Source organism: Balaenoptera ricei, chromosome 15 (genome assembly GCF_028023285.1).
Source record: "Balaenoptera ricei isolate mBalRic1 chromosome 15, mBalRic1.hap2, whole genome shotgun sequence".
In the NCBI taxonomy this organism is placed as follows: Eukaryota; Metazoa; Chordata; class Mammalia; order Artiodactyla; family Balaenopteridae; genus Balaenoptera; species Balaenoptera ricei.
In genome coordinates, this window is record NC_082653.1 from 72767477 (window position 1) to 72785951 (window position 18475).

Below are 18475 nucleotides of genomic sequence, written 5' to 3' on the forward strand. Positions count from 1 at the left end.
TTGGTCCCAATGGGCATTTACCCTTTTAGCTCAGGTTTGCTCTTTGCTTCCAGCAGAGGCTCTGTTTAACACACATCAGATTTTATTGTTGAGGGTTGTTTCACGCTCATCCTGATGAGCACCACTCAGCTCCCAGCGGAAGTGGAGGTTGCAGCCTGCCATCTTCGCGGCATAGTCGGCTTCAAAGCGCTCATTCTGGGCCACAGTGAAGGTGGATTTCCAGTCCCCAGTGATGCCTGGGAGAGACGAAAGGAGGGAGGTCCCCGCCACAGGGGAGGCCCTGAGTGGCTGAAGGGCGGCTCTAGCTGCTGCTCCCCCACTCTCTCCCCAGATGCCCGCTCCCGCTCCCTGGGGCGGCTCTCACCTTTCCTCATGAAGGCAGAGATGCTGTGGTCCATGACTTTGATGGGTATGGTGCTGTAGTTGGTCATGGGGTTCTTCCTCATCTCCTTGAAAGACGTGTGCTGGACGATGTTATCCACGGTCTCCTCTGGCAGAGAGCGCCCCACAAACTCCAGGATCTTCTGAATCTCCCTTTTGGGGTTCTGGAGCAGCAGAGGGCTCCTCAGTGGAGGTTTGGATTGCTTGCTGAGCAAACAGAAGGGAGGCCCCTTTCTAACCCTGTGGGGATCTGGCCACTTCTGCTTAGAGACCTCAGACCCTGTTCCTTGACTCTCTGGTCATCTTTCCCTAGGGCAGGTTTGATTGTCTTCTGCCCTGTGATCCTTTATTACAGATGTCTGGTTCCTGCTGGATGAGAGGAGGGACAGTCCTCTTTCATAACCGTGGCCCCAGGAGAAGCAACAGCAGTAACTAGCTGATGGATGAGTGCACGTGTTGCTGACTCGAGTGCTAGGAGATGAGAGCTATACAGGGCGCTGCTGCAAGGGGGCACTGCTGCTCAGTCCTGCGAAGGGGATCCAGGGGGACTGGGCTGTGGGCTGTCATAGGGGAGGGGGGCTGAGAGGGCCTTGGCAGGTCGCTGTGAGGTTCCTGCCTCTCTGCGTGTGACGTGGAGGGAGGCAGAAGCAGGTGGTCTCACCTGCTTTATGTCCTCATAGAAAAGGTAGAGAACAGGGTGGGTGTGACTCAGCTCCCACCACTCCTGCACGTGCTGGTACCAGGACCCGTAGGACACTGGGGAAAAGGGCAGGGGGCATGGACACAGAGGTTGGCATAAGTTGTAGCTGGTGCCCCTCAGCTCCACCCCACCCCTTTCCTTCCTCCAGAGTCAGCCCCACCTTCCCCAGCCATGAACTTCTCCAGGAAGCTGTCCCAGGTGCCAGGGTCAGGGTGCACCTTGGCCATGCGGTAGAAGTGGTAATAGGAGACGGCCACATCCTTTGCATTGCGGGCAACGTAGACCACCTGGAGGGGCAGATGACACCCCCACCCCAGCATCATGACCACACAGCACACCGGGCACTAGGTGTCCCACCCTTCACAGCATCCTTGCCAGGGAGGTTCTCTCAGTTTGGCCGAGGGAGAAACAGGTCTAGAGGCTGACTCGCTTGCAGTCCCATGGTGTGGGCGAGACTGAGTTAGGGCTTGAACCCTGCTCTGATGCCGAACTCTGGGCTGGTCCCTGAAACCATATTTTATACTAATCTAATCCCCTCAATGCCGCTCTGCCTGAATTTGGAACAAGGCACGCTGGATTCCCACCAGCCCCTCTTCCATGGGCCTGTGAGCCCCAGCCTGCACAGAGGAGTCTCCTTTTCACCAGATTATCTGACCCCACTAGAGCATCAGGCAGATGCCCCCCGCCTCCCTTAAGATGAGACCAGGCTGGAGGAAGTTAAGACCTTCCCAGAAGGTAGGGCCAAAGTTGGGATGGCCCCAGCAGCCTCCTTCCCTGGCTTCCTCTGCCATTCACCTTGACCTTCTGATCCAGCAGGGTTGGGGGAAGCAGAGCCAGGGGCAAGTGTGTCTTGATCAGCCGTGGGGCTGGTGTATCTTCCAGAAGCTCAGCACCTAAGCCGTAGGTAGGGAAAAGTTGGCTGAGCTGGAGCCCGAGTCCTACCTCCCTCTGCTCTGCTTGCCCCCAGCACCCCGCCACACACCTGTGGGAACCCCAGGGATCCTGAACTCAAGGAAGGGCACCCGGACGAAGATGGGGGCTCTTTGACACTTCTCCAGGTCGCCACCCTGGTAGATCAGGTCCAGGATCTCGCTTACCCAGGTGGTGCCTGGAGAGAAAGGGAAACCGGAGATGAGCAGGGCTGAGGGCACGCCTCCCCCGGCCCAAGGTGGGGACTGCAGCCCAGGAGAGGCATTGGTGCCCTCATCACCTACCAGATTTGGGGTAGGTGCTGATGAGCAGGTCATTGGGCCAGGCTTGGAAGCTCTGCAGCGGCCCCAGTCCCTCTGCAAAGTACTTGATGAGAGGGATCCCCTTCATGTACTCCAGTGGCGGGCGGGAGGTGTCCTGGACCAGCTCCATGCTGCCACGTCAAGGGCGAGAGTGTAGCTTCCTTCCCTTAACAATATCACAATGGTGCCAGCTGTTGAATTCTTGCTTTAAGGTAAGGAAACTGAGGCTGAGGGAGCCACTTGCCCACGCTCACAGAACTAGTGAGTGGTGGGGCTGGGATTCAAAGCCAGATCCAGTGCTCACGCAGTGGGTCACACCCAGGCTCATTTTTATTTGCCTGCAGAGCTTTTAAAATCCCAAACCAATTAAAACACTCTCTGGGGATGGGACCCAGATAGCAGTTTTTTGGAAGCTCTCCAGGGGATTCCATTGTGCACTTGAGAAAACCTACTCTAGGTCCTGCCTGTCTGAACTTCCTGCCAGCCCCCGGCTTGCTTTCTCTTCCTGCTTTGCCTCCAGGCCTAATCCTGGTGGGCTCCTCCCTGACGTCCCCTCCTTGAGCTCCCCTCCTGGCGCCTCGCATATGGAAAACTCCCAAAGGCCAGTTGGGCCTGAGACCCCGCTTGCCCAACTACCCTCCCCAGCTTGGAGAAAAACACAGCCAATTGAGCAACTGTTTGGGGAGCCAGAGTCTGGTATGTGAATGGGCAAAACTGATGACTCACTGGAGGAGGGGGAGGAGAGGGAGCAGTGAAGTGGGAGGGGGAGGAGGAGGAGGGGGATTATTCAGGCCAGGCTGTAGATTGAGATGGGCAATCCATGGGGAAAGGGCAGGATGTGAGAAGCTGGACCAGAAAGATCAAGCGACAGGATAAGAGCCAGCAGCGCAAGCTGAGGGAGATCCAGCCCAGCCAGCCCACAACCTCGCTCTCACCTGACTTCTCTGGATCTTGGCCTTGTGACGCCTGCGTGCTGTGGCTTAGAACGGGTGTGGTATGGTGAGTGCACAACTGCTCTCTGAGCTGAAGGTCTTGTAGGTCCAAAGTGGGAGGGATCTGGAGCCGGCACTGGGACTTGGCTGTCGTCCAGGAAGGAAAGGGTGAAGTTCGGGATGGGAGGGCCCCTCTGTGCTACCCTGCTCAGTGCCCAGCTGGAATCAAGCTTAGACCGGCCTGAAAACCTAAGATGTGGGTTTAGTGTGTAGAAAATAGAAGACTGAAACTAGACACAAGGGTGCAATAGTTTTCTTTTTTGTTTTTTGGTGTTTCGAGCTGTAATCCTGGCTCCCGACCTGCCCTCTAAACTCCACCCCTGAAAAGGGGGCCAAAAGACAGCTTTACCTAACGGACCCAGTCTAGAAAGGGCAGAGGAGTGGAGGGGAAACGTGGGATACTCACCCTCCTGCTGGCTCCCGATCAGTCTTGAAGAGGCCAAGGGTTCAGGTGGAAGGCAGCCCACAGGCCCCCAGCAGCCCAAACATTGTTCCAGGAACTTCTGGCTCTGACCACAAGGCCAGTCCAGAGGGATGTGCGTGGGCCGGGTCATGGGGTTTGGGGCAGAGCCGAGCAGGGCCGGCTCTTTTTGAGGCAGCAAAGGATAGGAAAGAGCCAGAATGCTTAAGTCGAATAACCCTGGGAGTGAGCCCCAGCTCCATGGCTCCCGTGGGAAGGCGGCTCCCGTGGGACAGCACGGCGCCTCACTCATGGTTGGTAAAACAACAGCCCCCAGAAGGTGTTTTTCTCTCTGTGGGTTTGAACAAGGCTCTGCAGACAGAGATGAGAAGGAGTTGGGGCTTAGAGAGCCACAGGACCCCATGGGGGGACAGCATCCCCCCTCTCCTCCTCGGCCTTTGTCCTTACTATCTGGATTAAAGTCCAGCGTCAAGCTGGGCACCGGAGGTGGGTGGGCTCTGTGTGCAGGGTGTGAGTCTCCCAAGCCCTCAAAGGACCATGTGACTTCAGAGGCTGGTCTGTGCTGGGGCCTGTGGCCGTTCCCCACTCTGTCCTCCTCAGGCCCCAGTGACTGGCAGGGCCTCTGCCTCCTACCCCACTCTCCCACCCCCCAGCGAACACCAGAAGGTACCTTAACTCAGACTTTTTATTGTACTCAAGTAAAAACTGCCCAGACCCACAGGGCGTGGCACAGAAAAGGAGTGGGCAGAGGTTGGGGACGCTGAGGATCAGATCTCCAGCATGTCGGTCCAGTGTTCCTGTGGAGACAGGAGGGTTGGTGAAAGGCAGCCCAGGAGATGGGGTGGGGTAGTGAGGCTGGGGCCCAAGCCACCTCTCACCTCTTCTAATTCCGAGTCCTCCTCTTCCTCCTCGGTGCCCATCCGGCACAGCCAGATCAGGTCTCCCCACAGCAGTGAGTTCTTACAGCTACCAGGGGTGCGGTTGGTAGGAGACAGAGTCAGGATCACAGGCCTCCTCCAGGCCAGGACCTGGGTGCTAAGATGAGGACTACCCCAGGCCTGGACTTGGACAACCGGCCACCATCTTCCCAGAGCTAAACCAGGCTGGAGTAGGGGTGCTGGACTCACCCAGGGCATTGGCCCTCTAGGGGCAGAAGCTGCCCTGGCTCCTCCTGCAGGAACTCCTCTGCCAGGCAGATCACATGGGCCCTCAGGGAGCAGCCAGGGTGGGGGCAACACAGGGGGTCTTCTTCATCCTGGCAGAGGTGGCAGGCAGGTAAGAGAGAAAATGGGGAGTAATGACGTAGCTAGCGATGGTGAAGAATTTCTATGGACCACACACTGTTCCAAGACTTCACATAAAACCACCTTGTGAGACATGCACTACTGATACTATTATTTGTATTTTATAGATAAAGAAACTGAGGCACGGAGACGTTAAAATACTGGCCCACAGGGACTAAGCTGGCCAGTTTTCTCTGAGTGTTAGCAGCGATTATATAACACCATGGCAGGGCAGCCAGACCTAGAGTTCCTTAAAGGCTGAGCAATCTCAGGCAGGTCACTTAATCTCTGAATGGCAAGAGCTCAACTTACATTTACTGAGGGCTCAGTAGAAGCCAGACTCATCATCTCAATTAATTTATTAAATATTTATTGGCCACCTGCTCTGCACTAGACCCTGTTCTACAGTAGTGAAAAGGAACTAAATGCCCCAACAGAGTTTAGAATTGGGGGGGGGGGGGTAGAAACTGATAATAAGGTAAATAAAATATACAGTATGTCAGACAATGATAAGTGTTAAAGGAAACCAGGGAAGTGTACAAGAGTGGCAATTTCAGATGGAGAGCCAAGGAAGACCTCACGGAGGAAAGGTGGCATTTTATCAAGACGTAAGGTCTAGGAAAGAACCTTCCAGTCAAAGGGAAAGGGCAAAGGCCCTGAAAAGAGGATACTGGCGTCGAGGAATGGCCGCAAGCACTATGATCCCCGTTTTAGAGACGGGGGCAGACTGGCCAAAGGGTGTCAATGGGCTGCCCAGTCCCTCAAGAAACAGCTTGATCTTGAGTCCTCTGAACCCTAGACCGCCCTGACCGGGAGACCAGGTGGAGAGTCTTACCTGGAGCACGCGCGCGCACAGGGTGCAGCGGGTCTCGGCGTCGTGCTCCAGCTCGGACTCGGTGTCAGCCGCGCGGCGCCTCGGGGCCGAGGCCCGGGGCGGCGGAGGCCCGAAGGCCAGCGGCACGTGAGGCGGCGGCGGCGGGCAGAGATCCTGGCGGAAGTCGGCGCGCAGCCAGCGCAAGGTGAGCGGGAGGCGCGCCCAGGGCGGCGCGCTCAGCATGTGCGCCAGCACGCGCAGGTGGAAGGCGAAGGCGGCCTCACCGCGCAGGCGCGGACCCACGTGCGCCAGGCGGCGCGAGGCCTGCGGGTGCTGCCAGGCCCACTCGAACTGCAGGCGGGGAGTACTGAGCTTCAGGGCTGCCCGGGGAAAGCCCTAAGCCCTATCCCCCGTCCTCCCGGCACCCCCATCTCTTTTCTTACCCGAAGGGCGGCCACTGCGGAGGGGAAGCCGTGTACGATGAGCACCATCTCCCTGGGGAAGAGAATGAAGGGCGCGGCCTGTGAGCCCCTCGCCCCTCCCCGTGTCAAACCGAATGCCCTCGCCATGATGCGCCTCCGGTCCTACCTGAGAGGGGAGTCACACCCGGCTTCAAGCCTAGCCCACGAGGCTCTGCCCCCTTCATGGGGGTATGTCCCCTCGCACCTGCTAACCTCAGGCCCCGCCTCCAGTCACAGGTATTTAACAGCCCTCCTCAGTTCCTCTCCCTTCCAGGCTTTCTCTATTCCAACCCAGACTTGTTCACCAAGCCCCTGGTCGGTGGACCAAACCTAGATCATCAGTCCCCTTCCCACCCAGCCCCCTCCTCTGAGACCCACAGCCCAGACTCACAGGGCTCCGCCTCCCCACTACCCCTTCTCCCCCGCGATAGTCCCGCCCTCGTCACTAGGACCCCGCCCGCAGCCCTGTTTTTCAGCCCCCACGCCGGCCCCGCCCCTCTCAGCGGGCCTCCCCTCCGCCGGCTCCGGCCTTCTCCTAGAAGCCCTCCTCCTGACAGTGACCCGCCGTCTCTTACCAGGGCCCGCGTCCACTGGTCCGCCAGGCCCCGCCTTTTTTGCGGCCCCCGTTGTGCTGCTGCACCCGACGAGCAGGGTTGACCGTGAACCCCACGTAGACGCGGCCCCGGTGCCGAGGGTTCAGGCAGTAGAGCAGGTAGACGCCGAAGAAGCGCCCGGGCCTCGCCGCGCCCCCTGTGGGGCCCATCGGAACTTGGGGGTTGATTGCTCTGGCCTGTGACCCCGGGGAGAGCGGGTTGCCAGGGCCGCAAGATGCTTGTCTCGGAAAAAGCGCTTGGGGGCAATCCCGAGGTACCCTAGAGGCCACAGCAATGCAGGCTCGCGCACCCTCTCCTAGCTGGAGCTAGGGTGTCCAAACCGGGGCACAGAACCCGGGCTGCTGTGCAGGCGGCGGGTACCAATTAGCGTCCGCAGGGGCCTTATGCAGACTCTGATTGGCTGACTGATGGTAGGTGCAGAAACCGGAGACTGTTGGAAAACTGGGCTTGCAAGAGGGCGGAAGTACTGTGTTTACTGACGCCTTAGTAAGGGCGGAAGTAGAGGCCTCAACGGAAGTGGCGCTAGTAAGGGCGGAAGCAGTGTGGCAGGGGTCCGAGCCGGGGTTCTGTCCCAGCTGAGCTGTCGCCCCCGTTGGGCTGCCACAATGGAACTCAGCGCGGAGTACCTCCGGGAGAAGCTGCAGCGGGACCTGGAGGCGGAACACGTGGTGAGTTGAGCGGCCGGGACACTCGCCCAGCGAGGGGAACAGGGCTCCTGAGGGGCGGGCTTGGTACCATGCACCCCATTCTGCCCCATAGGAAGTGGAGGACACGACTCCCAACCGTTGCGCGTCCAGCTTCCGAGTCCTCGTGGTGTCGGCCAAGTTCGAGGGGAAGCCGCTGCTTCAGAGACACCGGTGAGACCCCAGGAACGCCTCACTCAGCGCGGCCCCAGCTCCAGGACCACATCCCCGGCCGCTCCCCGAAACCTAACTCACACCCACCAACGCGGCCCAGCACCGCAGACCACGACCCCAGCGATCCCGCCTTCATGGCCTCTGCTTCAAATGTTGAGACTTTAGCCCTCTACCTCACTTGTTGCTAGGTTCCGGGGACTACGACCTGGGGGACACCTCCAGTCTCCCGGCTCACCCTAGCTTCGGGGTCTGCGACCCAGGCCCCAGCCTGTCGTTTTCTAACCCCATCTCTCTCTCAGGCTTGTGAACACTTGCCTAGCAGAAGAGCTCCTGCACATCCATGCCTTTGAGCAGAAAACCCTGACTCCAGAGCAGTGGACCCGTGAGCAGCAGAAATAAGGGACCCGGACCTGCACATCTATTAAATTATGAGTCAGGCCCAGCTTCAGTGTCAGTGTGTGTTGTGTGTAGGAGGGTGGGAGGTGTGCAGAGGCCGGGTCTAGGGCCTGGCTTCTCCCTGCCCTCCACTCTCCATTGTTTTACTTTGGGCAAGTCCCTCTCCACACAGAGGCCTTTGTGTCCCCACTTATAAAGTGAAAGTTCAGTACTTTTTTTTTTTTTTTGGCTGTGTTGGGTCTTCGTTTCTGTGCGAGGGCTTTCTCTAGTTGCGGCGAGTGGGGGCCACTCTTCATCGCGGTGCACGGGCCTCTCACTGTCGCGGCCTCTCTTGTTGTGGAGCACAAGCTCCAGATGCACAGGCTCAGTAGTTGTGGCTCACGGGCCTAGTTGCTCCGCGGCACATGGGATCTTCCCAGACCAGGGCTCAAACCCGCGTCCCCTGCATTGGCAGGCAGACTCTCAACCACTGTGCCACCAGGGAAGCCCGAAAGTTCAGTTCTTAAAGTCCCTTCCAGGGTGGGCCTCACAGGTCTTCTTTGTAATCCTTGGTGGACCGCCTAGGGGTACGGCCACTACCCACCTGACCCACGCATTCATTGACCATTGCTGGGGGTTCCTGCTCTGTTCTCCTTCAAGATGCATAGATGAGAAGTGCTCAGGGTTTCAGGGCCCTGGGCAATTTAACAAACCTCTCCCTCTCCCTAATATCATCCCAATGTCAGAGGCATTATAGAAGATTCCACACTTCCTCTGTTGGTTCCCCAAGCCCTTCACAGCCTCAGGGACCTGGTACCCCAGCAGGGGCTTCCCAACATCTGGAATGCTGGTGTTTTCTGGCCCCTGGAGAAGGTCCAGTGACCCTTTGGCCCTGGGCTTGATGTGGCCACAGCTGCCCCTGGAGAGCTGGTGAGGTTTTTCAGGAATGGAGGGATGGGATGGGCATAGGGATGGGGTTACAGCAGGAAAGTAAGGCCAACCAGAGCCACAAAATTGGGGCATGTGATACCCTAGAGTCGACACAGGTGCCAGGGTTGGTTAGGCCTTGCATAGATGAGGGCCCTGAGACCCAGGAGGAATAGAAAGTGTGCTAATTGGGGCCAGAGCTCTTTGGGGGTGAGAAATTGCAGATTTCAACCATCCCACCCACCCTGCTCTCCTGTTTTCAAGGCCAGTTTCTTGGCCCCTAAATTACTGCCAACCCCCACCCCCATCTCCCTCTCTTGTTTCTCTCAGAGGAAGCTGGAAATCATGGTGAGTAGGGGCTAACCCTTCTGAGTTCCAGGGATCCTTCCCTGAACTTTTGTCCGTTTCCCTGGGCCAGGAGAACTAGTGACTACCCACAAGTCTGCTTCACTAGGAGGGCCCATCATCCCTTTGTGTGGGAGGCTGAGGCCCAGGCTCCAGATGGTCTCCTTCTCTCTGTACCACACCCCTCATTGGATCCACCCCCTGGGTTCACAGAGCTGTGGTGGAATCCCTCCCCATTCTATAGATGAGCAACTGAGGCCTGGAGAGAAGTGACTTGCCCAGGGTCACATGGTTCGCATAGAGATTGAGACCCAAATGGGCAGACAGGGACGTTTGTACGGCATGCCAAATGGGGAATGGGGGTTCAAAGGGGACATTTAGTCCTTGCTGTGGTCCCTATGTGGATGAACAAAGCCCTGCTGTGGCCGGGACACCCATCCCCAATAGTCCTGTGTCCCAGCTCAGGGGGGATCACCTGCTAAGTTGGCCATCGGAAACCCATTTCCAAGTCCCCCCTTGATAGGGCTTGACAGGTTGAGGCCAGACCCAGGTGGAAGCCACAGACAGGGCTCAAGAGGCAGCCACGCCGTGCAGGGAAGGCTCCGAACTAGAAGGGGAGCCTTGCATCTTGACTCGGGCTCTGTCCTTCAGCAAGCCCCGCTCCTGCTCTCAGCCTCAGTTTCCTCACTTGTAAACTAGGGTCAGGGCCTATTGCTTTGATTCTAAGCTTTCTTCTTACAAAAGCACCCCTTATTTTGATCCCTTGGGCTTACAGTTTGAAAGATGTCATGCAAGTGCTGGTTGCTTCATTTTCCCCACAAGCAAGCAGCAGTGTCAGGACAGCTGCATGCAAGCTGATGTTGGGGTTGACCAGCAAAGGCAGATTTGGGGTAAACGTGGGAATGAGCGAGGCTCCAGGCTAGAGCCCTGAGCAGCTCTGACCTACCAGCTGGAAAACAGAGCAGGCTTCCAACCCACAGCAGCACAGGATGGCTCCCACCTGCAAAGGGCTGTTCCTGGCTGTGGTCTAGGGCATTCTGAGGCATCTCCCCAGCCCACCCCTGCAATGGGTCAAGCTCATCAAGGCTATGGAGGGGGAAGCTCAAGCGCAGGTCAGTTCAGGAGACCCAGCATCTGGTGACCAGTCACTGGAGTCTGAGAGTTACCAGAAAATAAAGCCATTTTATTAGTATTTTCTTATCTGCCATTGTGGCCTGAGGAGTGGGAGTGGAAGGGAGGGAGGCGATGCTGTTGGCCTCAGCCGGTGGTCCTCTACTTGGCCTGGACTGTCTCCTCCAGCCTATCCAGGCGCTTCTGTAGCTCCTGCACCGTGGCCTGGAGCTTCCTCATCTCTTCCTCCAACCGGGATACGGCATCCTGGGGGATCCAGGGCTACATCAGGCCCAGCTCCTCCCTGGCCACTAGGCCTCCTCCCAAGAGCCCCAGCGCTTGGGCCCTTCTGTCTCTCAGCCAGAGAGCTGCAGGCCTATAAGCCTGAAACCTGTTTTCTGAGGCCTCAGGATTATCCACTCCCAGCCCCCAAAGGATCCCCAACACTGTGAGTTTGGGCTGCCCCAAATGCCAGCCTCTTTCCACCGGGTCAATGACCACATCAGTAGCAGCCCCTGCCCTACCCCATCTTCCTGTCCTGATTCCCGGGCTCCCATCTGCCTCTCACCGAACTGGGAGCGCCACTGGCCTCAGGTGCCATCCTCTTGCGCCCAGTGTCCAGGCCCCGGTTGATCCTCAGCTCCCGGCTCTTTGAGGGCACGTAGCCATCCTTGAGGGAAATGAGGAGGGGCCCGGCATCCCGACCCCCTAGCCACTCCTCAGCTGTGAGGGCAGCGTCAGGCCCTGCAGTGGGCGGGTACAGGTCCTCCTGGAACAGGTCCGACTGTGGGGCAAGGCCAAGGCTGGTTAAGAAAGTGCTTGGGCCACACCACCACCCGCCACTCCGAGAGCCCGGGGAGGGACACTGGAGCATCACCTTTCTAGGCACCGTCATGGCGATGGGCTCACACCTCCGCTCATGCAGCTTGTAGAATCTGTGGAAACAGGAAGGCGATCAGCACCCACAGCATGGCTGGGCTGGGACTGAAGCTCGGCATGCGGTCGGCACTGCCCAAGGAGCATACTCAGGTCAGGGTCAGGGGCAGTTACCTGGCAATCTCACACTTGTTCACCTCCAGACCACGTTTGGGCATGTAGCCCATGCCACGCTGGGACTCCTTGGAACTGAACATGGAGAGATAGTGCAGGAATGGGGCCTCGGAAGTGATCTCGAAGTACCGGATAGAGCTGTCACCCTGCAGGTGGTGGATGCAAGGGAGGATCAACACCGGCAGATGCCTCCAGCCGTGGTCCCTTCCCAGTCCCCCTGCCCACCTCGCTCCCCCGACCCCCTGCCCAACGGGGCCACCTTGCCACAGAGGTAGACAATGTTGGTGTCGGGGTCAAAGAAGGGCAGCAGGACACCGCTGCTCGTGTCCAGTTCCTGCAGGGACAGCGGCTCCTCCAGGTGCTTCTGTAGAAACGGGCAGGGGGTTATAATGAGCTGGGCCCTGTCAGGCCCAGGTGTGGTCCAGTGATGCAGGAGTGGGGTGGGGGGCTCAAAGACCAGCCAGTGGAAAACCCCATCTCGCGGTGGGTAAACTGAGGCCATGGCCTTCCAGCCAGACACTTGGCAGGGCTGGGACTAAGGCTGTTCCCCGCCGGGCACTCACCGTGTCCCACAGCGCCACCTGCCGCTCACTCATGCGGCTGAAACCTGTGGTCAGGATCTTTCCATCTGACACAAACACGGCGCGCACAGGCCGGGTCCCCTCGTGGGGACGGTCCTTCTCCTGGAAGGAAAGGGAGGGGACTGGTCAGGCATCCGCACGCATGCCCTAAGGGCCAGGCCCCAGCTGGGAGAGGGTAGCATCTAGGGGCCTGGTTGGTGGTGGGTAGGAGGGGCAAAGCTCTCAGGGTCAAGGGTCAAGGCAACTCACAGCTACAATGGTGCCTTTGCGGGGCTCAATGATGCGGAATCGCTTGTCGCGGCAGGAGGTACAGATGAGGGCGCCATCTCGGCTCCAGTCCACGCTGTAGATTGTGTCCGGGTGCACATCCGAGCCCAGCGTCAGCACCGCCGCCCCCGTGCCCACGTCCCACACCAGGATCACGTTGTCGCAACCTGGGCGATGCCCCCAGTGTCAGAAGCCATGAGCCTCCCACCCTCGCTGTCAGGGGACCAGCCCTCCCTGCTTCTCCCCCGGGCACCTGCACTGAGCAGCACATTCTGGGCCGTGGGGTGCCAGGCCACAATGCCCACGCGCTTGGTGTGGCCCTCCAGGGTGACGACAGGCTCCCGCAGGGGCAGCATCAGGCCCCCATCGGGGATCTCCCACACCTGCAGAGAAGCGGCGAGTGAGTCTTGGGGGCTCCAAACGTCAGCTCCAGTGCTGGAGCCCCCTCCTGGCCCGTGTGTCCCCACACTCACCATGACTGTGCAGTCCTCGGAGCCACTGGCAATGACATTATCATTGTGCGGGCACCAGGCTATGTCCAGCACCGGGGCCGTGTGGCCACAGACCGTAGGCGCGTTCTTGTCCACACGTCCAGTCTAGAGGACACAGCAGGGCCTCTGAGGGAGGTGCTTTTGCCCTCCAAACCCAATCCAACCTCCCCACTCCCCTCCACGAGGCACAGAGAGAAAAGCTGTGAGGTCCCTGGGAGGCAGAGCAGGGCCTGGGGTGGGAGGGTTTGGGCCTCTGCCCCAGCCCCAGAGTTGTCTGGGCAACTCAGTAGCGCAGGATGGGCACACGGGGCTGGTCCTGCCTTGCTGTCAGAGCCTTGCCAAGTTCCTGCCATCTCTAGCTCAGTTTCTCATCCATGCCCCGCGGCCCGGTACTCCCACCCCAGCTTCCCCAGGTGAGGCTCCCATGGGAAGACAGGCCAGGGCCCTGGGCATGGGACAGGCTGGCGGGGGGTAGTTATACTGGGGCTGGAGTTCCCCAGGGAAGTGTGAATGATGGGGCTGTAGGGATGGGTCCTTCCAAAAGGACAGGGATGGGGAAGTCTGTCATAACCGGCCCCCTGGCAGGAGCAGAGGTTTGGAAATGGGCTCTTCCGGGGACAGCTGCTGCAGCAGGGCTTCCTGTGTGAAAAGCGGGCCCAGCTCTCACCCCGACAACCACTTCCTCTTCTCTTGTTTCCATCGGCCCTTTTAAGGTAACAACTGAGGGCCTGTCTCCCCTTCCTGTCTCACCACCCAAGAGCACAGGAGTGTGCTGGGGGTGGGGTCAGCAGACAACAGGGCCGGGGAGGCGAGATCTGACGGAGGCCGGGTTGGGGGAGCGGAGAGGGTCTCTTACATCACCCCTGCCTGTGAGCTGGGAGCCAGAGCTTGCTGGGTTCCCAAGGGCTCAGAAAGGTCCCTCCAAACCCTAAGAGCACTGCTGGGCCTGCCCAGACTCCATCCCAGCCCTCTTCGTGCTCCCGAGGAGAGAAAGGTCCAGGCTGAGAATTGGGAGGCCTGGCCCTGGGTCTGCAGGACTCACTGTATGTCCCTTCCCGTGTCATCTCCCCCCTGAGCTTTAGCTTCCATCCAACCACTGCATGTAGGAGCTGAAGGAAGCATAAGGTTCATCTGGCCCAGCTCAATTTTACAGACGACCACACTGTGGCCCGGGAAGGCTTGGGGATAGTCAGTCACCTCATCAGGACCCCCAGGGGGCCACTAGATGACCAGAGGCCCCCCCCCCAGGGCTCCAGGGGCTCACCTTGCCCAGGGGCAGCACCAGGAAGGCCCCTCCCCCGCTGGCCTCACAGATCAGGGCCACGAACTTGGGGTTGACAGAGCAGAAGCCACTGTCCCAGGTGTTCTGTGAGACGCGCACGTCCTCATAGCACTGGTCAGCCTTGGCCGGCTGTCCAAACACGTGGCGGAACTTGCTGGAACGGACCACCTGCCGGCTCATCCTGGAAGGCACACAGGTGGAGGACTTTTCTCCCTTCAGATCAACTCTGACCTTACAGTGGCCCCCATCTCCCCCAGGACAGCCCTCAGCCTGGCAGTCATGGTCTCAGCTAACTTCCCCAGCATGTCTCCCCGGCCCCTTGCTGCTCTCCTCTGTAACTGACATCCTGCTACGCTCACACTCGCCTTGCTCACACCTCCTCACCCCTGGCTAACCTGCAAGGCCCACCTTCTCAACCCGCCCCAGGCCTGGCTTCTGTACCCTCAGCCTCCCCCGCAGAGCCTGATGTGGGGTAGCACCTAGTGCCGATTTGACCACAGAATGGCTGACGGGCACAGAGCCCTTCCTCTCTGACGGGTCACACTCCGGGGCCTCAGTGCAACAGCTTGGAGGGAGGGTTCTCTCAGCCTCAGTGTCCAGACCTCACACCCTCACACCCACAGGAGAAGCTGCCTAAAGGCAGGGGCCCTCCCCGCCTCCAGGCCCAGGGTTGGACATGCTGAGGGAAGAGGCGTGTGGGTTTGCTTGGGAGGCACGTCCTCAGTGGCAGGAGGGCTTCCCCAGCAGGTCTCTGGGCACCAGAAACAAGCGGATGGCTCGGGTCCCAGCATCTCCTCCTCCATGCACCTCTGCTTCTCGCCTCTGCTTAAGCAGGTGCCCTTTAGTGCCTTCTCCACCCCCAGTGGGACTATCCACACGAAGGGAGAGGCCGGCGCTCACTTCTCGGAGGTCCAGCTAGGATGGTTTTCCCCCAGGGCTGGGTGACAGCGAAGCCAAGGGGCCTGCCTCTGGCTCCCCAGGCTCCAGGCCCCCATCCTGGCGCCCAGCAGCATCACCTTCCAGCTCACCGTGGGGGGCCCCCCAGGGCCTCTCCTCCACGGCCCCAACTTCGCCCTTTTGCCCCCCACTTCAGGCCTAGCCCTTCTCACTGGGGGCTCCAGCCAGCCTCGCCCATCCCGTGACTCTCCGGGAGGCTCCGGGGTCCACCCGCCCAGAAAGCAGGTGAGGAGCTTGCGTGAGGAGAAGCAGTCTGGGGGCAAGGGACCCATCCCAGGTGGGGAGCCTGGGTCTGGGGAGAGGGGAGCCGCAAATCGGAGGTTGGGAGACAGGAAGCCATCGTCCCACCCCACCTCCTTCCCCACCGCAGGTACCAGGCCCGGAAACCACGGAAAGGGGAACTTGGTCTTTTCTTGTTTTGCTCTCAACCCCTTCCTGTCTCCAAGCTCAGGGCAGCTGCTGGGCTCACCCCACCCTGGCCCCCACTGCCACCCCAAAGACTCCCATTCTGGGGAGAGTCCGGTCGGCGCGTGTCCTGACCCCCGGGCTCCCCCACCTCCATCTTGGCTGCGGTGGTCCCTCACCCTCGCCCGCTCCCGGAGCTCTCAGACACGCAGACGGACCCTCCTCCGCGCACCCACACCCCAGGCGAGTCCCGCCACGCGGGGCGTGAACGGGCTCTGTCCCCGCCTCAGAGCCAGCTCGCTCTGCCAGTCTGTCGGCCGCCGCGGAGGGCTTCTGCCAGGCTCCCGCCTGCCCCACAGGTGGCCCAGGGCAGCGACGCCGAATCCCGTCCGCGGGCTCCAGCCTTACCTGCTGCTGAGAGATGAGTGACCCCCCAAACGGAGGAGGGAGAGGAGGAGGAGGAGGAGGAGGAAGGAGCTGGAGGAGCCTGCGACTGCCGGCTGAGGATGCTCTTGTCAAGACAATGAATGAGAAGCGGCGGCGCCCGCCTCCTTAGGGGTGGCAGCGCCCCTTTGGGCGGAGCTCTTAAAGGGGAGAGCCCTTCCCTCCGCAGAGGCGCCGCCTCGCCCCACCAGCCCGCAGCCTCCCCTCCCCTCCCCTCCTTCCGCGGAGAAGCTCAGCGCCTTAGCTGCCAATTCCAAACCAAAACAGATGCGGCTGGCCAGTCGCTGACAATCTGATCTGCACTTTTTAATGTCAAAATGCAAAAAATACCCGTTCCTTCTTCCCTCCTTCAGCCCACCCCCAGCCTAATCGCCATCCTTCGCCTGGCATTCATAAAAGGGCCCATCAGTCCCCCCAGCGGTCCTTGGTACAGCCTCCCCCACCCCCCGCCCCCAGCTAAGGCTATGCTGCCATCTCTTCCCCCACCGACGACGCTCAGGGAACAGGAAGGCGGGGGGGGGGGACAAGGAAGAGGGAGAACCCTGCACCCACCTGCACCGAGGAAGCCTGGGGCCTCTCCAGGCTCCTACATTTGCAAGCAGGTGGCCTTGGGAGAGTCACTTAACCTCTCTGGGTCTGTCCTCACCTAGGAGCACCTCTGCCTGCCTCACAGGGGCGAATGAAATAATTTGGTGTTATGGAGAGCCTCTTTGTGCAGGGGCTACGGAAGTGAAAAAGTCAGAGTCGAGTTCCTGCCCCAAAGAGCTCTCAGCCTACTGAAAGGAGAGGCACAAATAACAGCTCCAAGAGCTAAGTAGAGGCCGAAGCCCAGACTTCAGACTCAAGAGGAAGGAGTTCGTTCCCATCCTTGGGGTCAGAGTCTCAGAGGCAGCAACGCGGAAAGGCCCGCTCTAGAATCAGACTGCTTTATGAGTTTGACTCCCGGCCGTCACACCTACGGAGTGACGTTGGGCAGGTTCCTTAACCTCTATCAGCCTCAGTTTCTCTTTCTGTAACAGCGTCATACCTACCTCCTGACTTTATTGGAACGGAAAGCCTTCTGCACCTCATCCAAAGTGTAGCAAGCGCTTAATAAATGTTACCTCTCACCACCGTTACTGTTTAGAGTATTGGGACTGAACCTGAAAGGTTGAGAAGGAGACAACAAGCGTGACCAGAGGAGGTCTTGTCAGCAGAGGGGCAGCCTGAGCAAAGTCCCAATGATGTGATCCTTCAGCCCCTGGTTCAAATCCTGCCTCCACCACAGCTTGGCTGCGTGATCTTGGGCAAGAGGTGTAAACCTCAGTTTCTTCATCTGTAAATGGAGGCTAAGTATGATTTGTCCTGTCCAGCTCACGGTTATGAGGCTCGAGTGGTTATAAAAGTGTCCTACACACTTTTATTCCACTCAAGCATTCAATTGTAAGAACCCCTGTGTTGTATTTCACCTAAGAGCCTGCTACTGGCCTGGACTGGACGGGGATGGGCAGGGATTGTGTTGTATAGTCTGCAGCAGAAGTGATGAGAATAACGGCTGGGATTTACTGAGCACCTACTGTGCGCCGGGCGCTGCTCTAACACTATAAATACGCTGCACTCACTTAATCCTCACAACACTCCCAGGGGGCAGGTACCACCTCCAATGTAAAGAGAGGAAACTGAGGCACCCATGACCTTCAGTCCTGGGGCACCTCATTTCCAGGCAGAGGACAAGCATGTTGTGAGGGGCCTGAAAACCATGCCCTTTGAGGCAGAGCCTGACAGGCATGGAGAGGGGAAGGTGGGGATGCGCAGAGGCTACTTTCTCATTCCAGCTGGTCTGCTGTGGGGCGGGGGGCACAGACGCGAGGCTGGTAGTGGAGGTTGTGAGGCAGCAGCTGTCCCAGCAAAACAAGAGTGAGCGTTAGTTCAGTAGTGGGTGCTGAAGGGCCCTGCCATGCGGCTCTTCATGTGATTAAGATGAGGCTGATCCTTCCTGTGAGGGGTGTTGGAAGGGTGTTCCTGCCAGGTGCCACTGGACCAGCATCTTACCATCCCCTCTTTACTGGAGGCTGCATCTGGGTTTTCCTTGAAGAAACCAACCTTTATGCACTGGCAATCCTTGAGGTTTGAGAGGGTGCCCAGGGTAGGCACACGGTCCACATTTCCCCAGTCAAAGCTACCTTTTTTGATTGGTTCAGGGGTGGACACTTAAATCAAGTCTATGCATGCAGAAGCAGATTCACTGGAGCTGCTAGGAAAAAGAGCCCTCTTTCCACTGGGGGTTAGTAAGCTAAAAGGCTGTAAGCCCAGGACTACTAGTGACCATCTTGACACCATGTAGGAAAAGCCAGCCAGAATGAGCCCACACAGAGGACTGCAGACACAAGATATGAAGACAGACATATTCTTGACATCATTTGAGTATCTGGATCAAGCTGTGCCTGAGTCCCTTAACCTATCATAAGTTCCTTTTTCCACATAAGTCAGTACGTTTGAGTTGGATT

The 18475-nt window shown here is 58.9% G+C and overlaps 4 protein-coding genes across 7 annotated transcripts; 1 reads left to right on the plus strand and 3 right to left on the minus strand.

Moving 5' to 3' along the window:
* Nucleotides 1-64: 64 nt before the first annotated feature.
* Nucleotides 65-4482, minus strand: LOC132349676 (sulfotransferase 1A1). 4 transcript variants are annotated; one of them, XM_059898264.1, is made up of 10 exons: nt 4397-4482; nt 3712-4077; nt 3249-3392; nt 2296-2479; nt 2064-2189; nt 1877-1974; nt 1242-1368; nt 1043-1137; nt 365-545; nt 65-236 (listed from the first exon to the last, which is right to left on the minus strand). In XM_059898264.1, exons 4-10 carry the CDS (start codon nt 2441-2443, stop codon nt 76-78), a joined length of 936 nt encoding a protein of 311 aa, XP_059754247.1. In that variant the 5' UTR covers nt 2444-2479; nt 3249-3392; nt 3712-4077; nt 4397-4482; the 3' UTR covers nt 65-75. The 4 variants fall into 4 exon arrangements, with proteins under 4 accessions (XP_059754247.1, XP_059754251.1, XP_059754248.1 ...); XM_059898268.1 differs by having other exon boundaries at nt 2296-2518; XM_059898265.1 differs by having other exon boundaries at nt 3249-3494.
* SLX1A (SLX1 homolog A, structure-specific endonuclease subunit) lies at nt 4394-7330 on the minus strand. The gene is made up of 6 exons (XM_059898269.1): nt 6860-7330; nt 6267-6318; nt 5845-6174; nt 4854-4981; nt 4605-4692; nt 4394-4523 (listed from the first exon to the last, which is right to left on the minus strand). The coding sequence occupies exons 1-6, from the start codon at nt 7045-7047 to the stop codon at nt 4494-4496; spliced, it is 816 nt and encodes a 271-aa protein (XP_059754252.1). The 5' UTR covers nt 7048-7330; the 3' UTR covers nt 4394-4493.
* Nucleotides 6782-8197, plus strand: BOLA2B (bolA family member 2B). Its single transcript, XM_059898270.1, has 3 exons — nt 6782-7566; nt 7658-7755; nt 8055-8197. Exons 1-3 carry the CDS (start codon nt 7504-7506, stop codon nt 8152-8154), a joined length of 261 nt encoding a protein of 86 aa, XP_059754253.1. The 5' UTR covers nt 6782-7503; the 3' UTR covers nt 8155-8197.
* Nucleotides 8198-10564: 2367 nt separating this feature from the next.
* CORO1A (coronin 1A) lies at nt 10565-16054 on the minus strand. The gene is made up of 11 exons (XM_059895921.1): nt 15954-16054; nt 14166-14364; nt 12884-13006; nt 12664-12793; nt 12393-12577; nt 12126-12245; nt 11822-11926; nt 11563-11708; nt 11390-11447; nt 11081-11296; nt 10565-10779 (listed from the first exon to the last, which is right to left on the minus strand). The coding sequence occupies exons 2-11, from the start codon at nt 14361-14363 to the stop codon at nt 10675-10677; spliced, it is 1386 nt and encodes a 461-aa protein (XP_059751904.1). The 5' UTR covers nt 14364; nt 15954-16054; the 3' UTR covers nt 10565-10674.
* Between the last annotated feature and the right edge of the window lie 2421 nt (nt 16055-18475).

Coding starts and splice junctions, on each gene's coding strand:
- LOC132349676 (XM_059898264.1), bottom strand. CDS start 2,443: ATGGAGCTGGTCCAGGACACCTCCCGCCCGCCACTGGAGTACATGAAG. Junction 1,138..1,241: donor GAAGTTCATGGCTGGGGAAG/GTGGGGCTGACT, acceptor CCTTTTCCCCAG/TGTCCTACGGGTCCTGGTAC. Junction 546..1,042: donor TCTATGAGGACATAAAGCAG/GTGAGACCACCT, acceptor CTGCTGCTCCAG/AACCCCAAAAGGGAGATTCA.
- SLX1A (XM_059898269.1), bottom strand. CDS start 7,047: ATGGGCCCCACAGGGGGCGCGGCGAGGCCCGGGCGCTTCTTCGGCGTC. Junction 6,319..6,859: donor ACCAGTGGACGCGGGCCCTG/GTAAGAGACGGC, acceptor TCTCTTCCCCAG/GGAGATGGTGCTCATCGTAC. Junction 4,982..5,844: donor TGTGCGCGCGCGTGCTCCAG/GTAAGACTCTCC, acceptor CACCTCTGCCAG/GATGAAGAAGACCCCCTGTG.
- BOLA2B (XM_059898270.1), top strand. CDS start 7,504: ATGGAACTCAGCGCGGAGTACCTCCGGGAGAAGCTGCAGCGGGACCTG. Junction 7,567..7,657: donor ACCTGGAGGCGGAACACGTG/GTGAGTTGAGCG, acceptor TCTGCCCCATAG/GAAGTGGAGGACACGACTCC. Junction 7,756..8,054: donor CCGCTGCTTCAGAGACACCG/GTGAGACCCCAG, acceptor TCTCTCTCTCAG/GCTTGTGAACACTTGCCTAG.
- CORO1A (XM_059895921.1), bottom strand. CDS start 14,363: ATGAGCCGGCAGGTGGTCCGTTCCAGCAAGTTCCGCCACGTGTTTGGA. Junction 13,007..14,165: donor TGGTGCTGCCCCTGGGCAAG/GTGAGCCCCTGG, acceptor TGTGTCCTCTAG/ACTGGACGTGTGGACAAGAA. Junction 12,794..12,883: donor CCGAGGACTGCACAGTCATG/GTGAGTGTGGGG, acceptor GCTTCTCTGCAG/GTGTGGGAGATCCCCGATGG.